Below are 7,804 nucleotides of genomic sequence, written 5' to 3' on the forward strand. Positions count from 1 at the left end.
GTGTATTAATAAAAGGTGTATTAATAAAATTAATAAAAGATAATCTGACTCTACTCTGAAGTTAAGAAATAAAGTTATAATGTGAAGTCTTATAAACACATCGTTTGAAAAATGTTTTAAGTTTGTATGAATTTCATCAGAATGGTCACCAGCCATCCTTAATTTGATTTCCACTCTACTTATAGGGTATCACCTACCTTCTACCACTTTTATTTTCGATCCTGTCCAACCCATTCGATTGGAATGTTTGTTTTTGGGCTGCAAATTTATGCAGCAGCCGCCGCTTATTAAGAATTCGTTGGCCCCATGCCACATGCCCCATGCTCCATGCTCCAGACCGCGTGCTCCGGGATCGGGATCGAGATCCTCTGCTGGTCGAATCCCTTCTCCAGTGGCTGCCACATCGTCGCCCGTTCGACGAGGTGGCAGTGGCACTTAATTATTGATAGCATTACAAGCGCAGTTCACTGGGTCACGACGTGTACATGTCAAGGGTTTCCTTTTCGCAAAGCAGGAAGGGATCTGACTGGGGGGGGATTGGAACTGAAACTAGAACCACTGACATCTTAATTTATTTATTCAAGAATACCTCACTATTAAAACAATTTATTCAAAACGAAAACAATTTTGGTTACACAAAAAACACAAAGTCAAGTTACCGGGAATGTATGATGAATGAGAGTATAATGGGAATATTATTCCTCTACATAAGTCCTGCGTCAATGTCCTTGACTTCCACTTGCTCCATTCCGGGAATGGCCTTGACCATTTCGTTCATCTCCTCGGCAGTGGGTCCATCGTCTTCTTTGGGAACAGAGGCGCTGATGCGACCTGTCATATCGCCCATGTCGCCCAGGCCACCGAGACCGCCTAGACCACCCATTCCACCCATACCTCCCATTCCTCCCATTCCGCCCATTCCCGCCAAGGCAGCCAGTTCGTCAAGGCCACCCATGTTCATGTCGAGTCCATCCATACCGCCACCGCCTCCCATGCCGGCCAGCTTGGCTAGAAGATCCTCATTCCGGGTGTCAGTTATCACCACCTCGGTGGTGCTCAGCAGGGAGGCCACTCCGGCGGCATCAGAGATGGCGGTACGCACCACCTTCGTGGGATCAATGATGCCCTTCTCGATCAGTCGCCCGTATTGACCGCCCATGGCATCGTAGCCATAGTCTCCGGATTTGGTCATGACCTTGGCCACCACCATTGCTCCATCCACGCCAGCGTTCTGGGCAATCGTCTGGCAGGGCATTCGCAGGGCGTTGCAGATGATCTCCACACCCTTCTTCAGATCCTTGCTCTCCACTTCCATTCGCTCGAGGTGGGGAATGCAACGCAGAAAGGCGGTGCCACCGCCGGGCACAATGCCCTCCTCGATGGCCGCCCTGGTGGCGTGCAGGGCATCGACCACTCGATCCTTCTTCTCGCTGACCTCCACCTCGCTGATGCCGCCAATGTGCAGCACGGCCACACCTTTGGTCAAGGCGGAGAGTCGCTGCCGGAGACGATCCTTTTGCTCTGGCTTCGTCTGCTTGTCGGCAAGCTCGTCCTGGATCTGCTGGATGCGCAGCTCCAGCTGACCCGTTTTGGGCTTTCCCTCCAGAAGCATAGTGCTGTCCTTGGTGATCACAGCCTCGCCCACCTGGCCCATGTCTTGCAATTTAGCATTCTCTATCTTGGAATAGTTGATGTCGTCGCCGAATATCGTGGCACCGGTGGCGGCGGATATGTCACCAATGAGCTCTTTGCGGTGCTCTCCATAGCTGGGAGACTTAACGGCGCAAACCTGGAGACCCATCCTCAGCTTGTTCAGTACCAAGGCATTCAAGGCCTCGCCGCTAATATCCTCGGCTATGATCACCAAAGGACGACGCTCCCTCAGGGACTGCTCCAGTCCTTTGACAATTTGAGACAAGGCCGTGATTTTCTTCAAGGTAATCAGGACCAGGGCGTTGGAGAACTCCACCTTGGAGCCCTTGGTACTGTTCACGAAAAAGGGCGACACATAGCCAGTATCGAAGCGCAGGCCCTGGATAATGGTCAGTTCGTCCTTCAGGCGCTTACCGTCCTTGACGGTGATGGTTCCCTTGGCGCCCACTTTCTCGGTGGCCTCGGCAATGAGGCGACCTATGTCAGTATCGCCGTTAGCAGATATGGTGGCCACTTGCTGGATTTCCTCGCTGGATTCCACAGACTTGGACATTGCCTTTAGCATCTCCTTGACCACGTCCACAGCCATCATGACGCCCCGGCGGATCTCGTTGGGATTGGCACCCATGGTGATCTGATTGAAGCCCTCCTTGGCTATGGCCCGAGCCAGGACTGTGGCTGTGGTAGTGCCATCTCCAGCCGCCTGGTTCGTATTGTCGGCCACATCCTGGACGAGTTTGGCACCCAGATTCATGTGCTGATCCTTCAGGGCAATCGATCGGGCCACCGTGAATCCGTCCTTGGTGATTTTCGGTGAGGTCCATGGTCGTTCTACGATGACGCTGCGTCCCTTGGGACCCATGGTTACGGCAACTGCGTCCGCCAGGACGTCCACTCCCCGGATCATCATTGCCCTCACCTCGGGTCCGAAACGCACCTCTTTGGAGTACATCCTGGTGAAGAAGCGGCTGGATCGGATGGCATCGCGTACACAAGACCGAAACATTTTCGTGGAGCCAGCAATTGTATTACAAAATCAAACGAAAAATTCTCGAAAACAAAATTCAAAAAGTAAAAATATTATATCTGGACAAGCCCGACTGTTCCAGCTAGATGGATACAAACAATGCCGATTTCCTTTGGTAGCTGTGATAAATTGGGAAAGTTTTCAACGCAGCCTGCTTTCACTTCAAAAAAGATTTTTAGAATGTTTTGGAACTATGATTTATTGGAAATGGTTTAACATTAAAATCGTAGGTATCTTGCCTAAGGTGTTGGAACTTTTTTAAGAATTTTTTTCAATCTTTTGTTTGGTGACCTCACTACTTGGGTCGAACTTGCAAAGATTCCTTTACTTTACGCACTTTTCCAATTAATTTCATTTCCGTTTCGTAGTCGCAGCCCCGGAACACATGTTTCAATCTTCAAAAGGTAGCGAAAACATAGAATCAATAATTAAGAAATGTCGGACATGAAAAGAGAGGCCCGCGTCATATGATAAGGAGTACCAGAAGTATCAATGGTACGAGCGGTACGAGGAGTACGAGGAACCCATAGAGGGTGTTGTCAAAAACCCAGCGACTTATTTTCGGTGTTCGCGTGACAAATCATAATTGATTGTTCGCTTAATTGAATTGGAGACCGATAAGGCGAAGAATTTCTTTCTTGGGGCAGGTGAACCAAAATGGGCAGGTGAGCGGAATGAGCTCCCAAAAATATCCAAAAACAGATCAGCTATGACTCCATGAGTCACGGCCACCCAATAGCACGTGACTCACAAAGGCAACGACACGGGATAGAAAACACTAATAAATTGTTAATGGTTTTATCACAGCTCCGGGTGTACGATATAGCCGAATACAATGGATCGTAAAACCAGCGAAGATAAGCGGAGATTGCCCTCGAATGGGGCTTCTCTTCCGGGGCCACAACTCCTCCAAAGAATTAGTCACTTGGGGGAAATGGGGAATGTAGAATCGTGGAGCTGCTCCTTCATAAGGATCTCTGCCTGTCAACTGCAAAATCAACTCATCAACATTGACAGGCGTTCTCCATCGCCATCGCTCCATCTCCATCTGGGCAGCTCCGTATCGGAGACGATCATCTTTATGGCCATTGGCCTTTGCAATTGACGCGTGATTGGCATTCGTATCTGTGATTGCTCCGATCCTTCCCAGCCAAAGGCCACATCAGCATCCACTCAACGTTCTTTCGGCCCCCAAAGATAGACATCGTTCGAACGGGTTCCGTCGTTGCTAACCAAACTGATCAAATGAGCGATCGATGGATCGCTGATCGGATCGTTTTTAAGGTGTCACCTACTTGGTATGGAGAGAGTGCGACCAGTTGACAGTCATTTAGCAATGCATATTCAATTAGTGGTTAGTGGAAGGGGCATGCAACCAGTAAGGAGGTGGACTAGGATCTAGATTCTAGATGGGAGTGGAATTTGTAGGATAAATATCAGGGTTCTATAATGGTTAAATACTCAGGTGCGAAAGTATTTTCAATTTAATGCTCTAAATAATTTGATCTAATTATGTTGTTTTTCTTGAAGGATGCAGGGAAATATATGCCTTAATAATCTTTATTTACTTTGAGAACTTTGATCATAAAAATATATAATAATTTCTATAAAATTATTTCAAAAATTATAATTATAACTAACTCCAAAACCCATCCCAAGTTCAAAGTTTCTTAGTTTCATTTTTTGTATTTGCCAGTTAGATTGCCGTCGCTTTTTCACCTGTCTTTTTCTTCTTTTATTCTCCATCTCTTTCCCCATTTCTACGCCTACAATCCCCACTTTATATTCACCTCTTGGTCTGGTAATCAGAAACCCTAACAAACATTCAAACAATCCCAGAGGTAGCTTATTTAATTTGACTCAAAATCAACTCTTCCATTAGGCCGAGGCATCGCACCAAATTGCAGCGGCGACACCTGCCGTGCTCACCTGGTCGAGTCCTCTAACTCCCTCTCTCTGTGGTGGCTTTGTGGCTCTCTCCCTCTCACCTGTGCCTTGTGACTCTTTTTAGCCGTTTCGATAGGCCACTCCCTTCTTGGTGGAAATCTGCCAATGGCAGAGCTTCGTTCTTCAAAAAAGAGAGTTGACTGGGCTGGTGTGGGAAGTTGTTCATTGTCGTGGCTGTCTGCCCTCTGGGCTTTCGATGTTTGTGCTATTGTTGCTGTCTGTGTTGTTGTTCTGGTTGTTGCTGTTTGGTGTTGTTGTCGTCGACAGGCAATTTACATGAAATCAAAATGAAACGCATAAAAAAGACCGGGAAAGAGAAGCTTTTCAACTTAATGCGAATATTAAATATTCTTAAAAATGCTAAGAAATATTTTAGAGCTTTGAAAAAATTAAAAAAAAAAGATAAATTAACAGAAAGGGTGTCAAAGAATATTTATTTAAGTTAATTAATAAAATTATAGGCATTGTTACACCACAAATTAATGGGTAACATAAAGTATCTGAATATCATTTTATCATAACAATAAATATAAACTTGTTTTAAATTCTAAAAAAAATATATGTTTAATGCTACCCTTTTTTAATTAACATAAAAAATTAGTAAACTTTTCCTAATATTCACTTAACCCCAATTATAATTGCTACCCTCCTTGTGGAGAATTCCACTCAACTTTTGTTTACTTAAACTTTTACCATTTTGGGGTAAGTGTTAAAGTGGCCGCCAGTCAGAGATCCCTGCTGTTTCTGTTCCCAGTCCCCCCCAGTACCGTATAGAATACCCTGATCCCCGATATTATAGTGGGTGGAACTGGAACCTAGACTGTTTCAGACTTGACTCTCTTTCTTGGTCTTTTCGGTCGTTTGATATATTTTACGGTGCCATTGGCAGAGCTGATTGTTTTTTAAATTGTTTCTGCACGCGATTCGTGTTTGTCGGCTTTATGGCTGTAATAGCCATGGCCAACATTGTTGTTATTGCTGTAGCATAATTTAATTTGAATGCATATGAGACGCAAAGTGGGTAATTGAATAAGTTTCGCTGCTGCCATATCGCAGTTCAGTTCTTTTTTTTTCTAAATTTGATTAGCGCCACGACTCGAAAAGTATTTTGCACGTTCTCAAAATAGCGTGTGGAGGGTTTTATTTTTTCGGTTTTATTTATTTATTTTTTTTTGGGTAGTGCAAAATATTCCAATTTATTTTCTGGCCACCTTAGCTCGCTAGCAGGTTGCCACTCAAATTGATATGTAAACGTATGGGGTTTTTAATGCCGCCCAACAGTTTGCTGAGTGAAGGTAAAATTTACACACTCGACTCGTGTAACCATCGATTTGTGTTTGTTTTTGTTCTTGAATTTGGTAGAACACAAAAAAAAATGGTAAAAAACACTCCTCCAGGCAGCCAATTCGATTGCAATTTTTGTGGCTTGTAATCAAAATCGATTTCTCATTTTCTTCCACCTCTTGCGTTTTTTCAGAAATTGAAAACAATTTTGGACATAAAGCATTACGGCACCCTCACGTACGAATCGAAGGAAATTGTTCTTAATATGATTAAAGTTCATTCATTTGGCGGATTATCTGGCGAAAAAAAAGGTTCGCTTAAGGTCAGACACTTGATTAGAGTAATCTTGTTCGCAACTTATTATTTTTTGTTGTGTTATTTCTTAAGTTGCCTCTGTCATTGAACTTGACTGAGGCGGAAACGAAATCAAAGTATATATTTAGCGAATGAAAACAGAAAAAAATTGCAAAAGAAACTTGGCTAATTGCCTGAGAGCCAAGATCTGTGCCTCATTAATCATGCCAAAATGCATATTTTTGCTTAGGCGGCGTTTTAATTAATTTGATTAGCATTAATCGTTTGAATGCGAATTATGAATCAATTTATGGCGGTGAGCAGCTGTCTCTCTTTTCCCTTGAGTTTCTCTCATTTCCGACAGTTGTTGCCGAAACAAGTTCGTTGCCTAAGTCGTTCGTTTCGTGCCGCGTTTTGTTCCCTTGCGAAACCCCTCCAGCATCATCGAGACTTAATCATTTTGACATGTCTCGCCTTCATTTGCATAATTTTGAATAACGTTTAATACCGGGACACGCCCCCGAAAGTTACCGCTTTTCGAGTCCGATCGGGCGTGGGTCGATCTCGGCAATCGGGAGACGTTTATTGATCGAACGGATCATGAATATGCAGAATATGCTGCTATTAATTGGACAGCTCACAAGATTGTTAGCTTCTTGAATGTGGCATTGGATGTGGGCCACGCTTGGTTAGGTTAAAAAAATATATTTTAATTACTAATCTACACTGCAAAGATTTCGCCAAAGATTATAGAGTGGTTCTGGTGGCTACTTCTGATAATTTGATGTATTTATAGATAAATTAAACCAGTTTATTTTTAGTATGGCGTGTTTGCAAATTAAACTCAAATAAAAGATACCATATTCTTATTTGTATTTCTATTTTTGAAAAAACATAAAATCTATCTACCATAAATTCGCGGAATTTTATTTATGTGCAATCAAGTTGGGTGGTTTTTTACTAAAGCGTTGTTTATTTTCTTGTAGAATTATTAGTTTATTAGTTGAGTAAACAAGGCTCCTTGATTGATTTACTGGCTGGGAGATCGTCGCTAGCATGTAAATGCCACAAAATTCAATTAATAACCCCGGTAAACCCCCGTGTGTGAGTGGGGCGACCTACAGCAGAGCCCATGCCCAGTCATGCTCGGCTTGTTTGGCTTGGAGCCACTCCACTATCCAGCGGATCCGGCGGTGGATCCATCCCAGCTCTCACCACGTCAGCGAGACGGACAAATGTTTGCACAACACACGATAATGATGACAGGCCAAATTAGCTACTAATTTTCACACACACACACACTTGGTGTACCTTTACACGAAACAAGGGTCATTCGGAGCGCCAGGACCTCACACAGCTGACGTTTCGTTAATGCCAATCGCACCGGAAGTCTACACGGAGCGCGGGAGGTGGAGTTCCAAAGAGTTGGAAAGACTGAAAATTGCCATAAATCAGCATTTGATTATCCTTTGTCCCGCCTAATTTTACCTCTCGACTACTTTTCTACTCCCTTCTGGTGCCCTCACGAGCCCTGTGATCTGCTGTTGTCATGTGCGTGTTGGTTTTTATTTTTAATTTATTAATTACTAGGCGGTCCTG

The 7,804-nt window shown here is 44.1% G+C and overlaps 1 protein-coding gene across 1 annotated transcript; it reads right to left on the reverse strand.

The window, feature by feature from the left end:
• Nucleotides 1–590: 590 nt before the first annotated feature.
• LOC6503339 (60 kDa heat shock protein homolog 1, mitochondrial) lies at nt 591–2,876 on the reverse strand. The gene has a single exon (XM_001965345.4). It carries the CDS (start codon nt 2,657–2,659, stop codon nt 704–706), a length of 1,956 nt encoding a protein of 651 aa, XP_001965381.1. The 5' UTR covers nt 2,660–2,876; the 3' UTR covers nt 591–703.
• Nucleotides 2,877–7,804: the final 4,928 nt, after the last annotated feature.

This window comes from Drosophila ananassae, chromosome 3R, assembly GCF_017639315.1.
Source record: "Drosophila ananassae strain 14024-0371.13 chromosome 3R, ASM1763931v2, whole genome shotgun sequence".
NCBI classification, from domain to species: domain Eukaryota; kingdom Metazoa; phylum Arthropoda; class Insecta; order Diptera; family Drosophilidae; genus Drosophila; species Drosophila ananassae.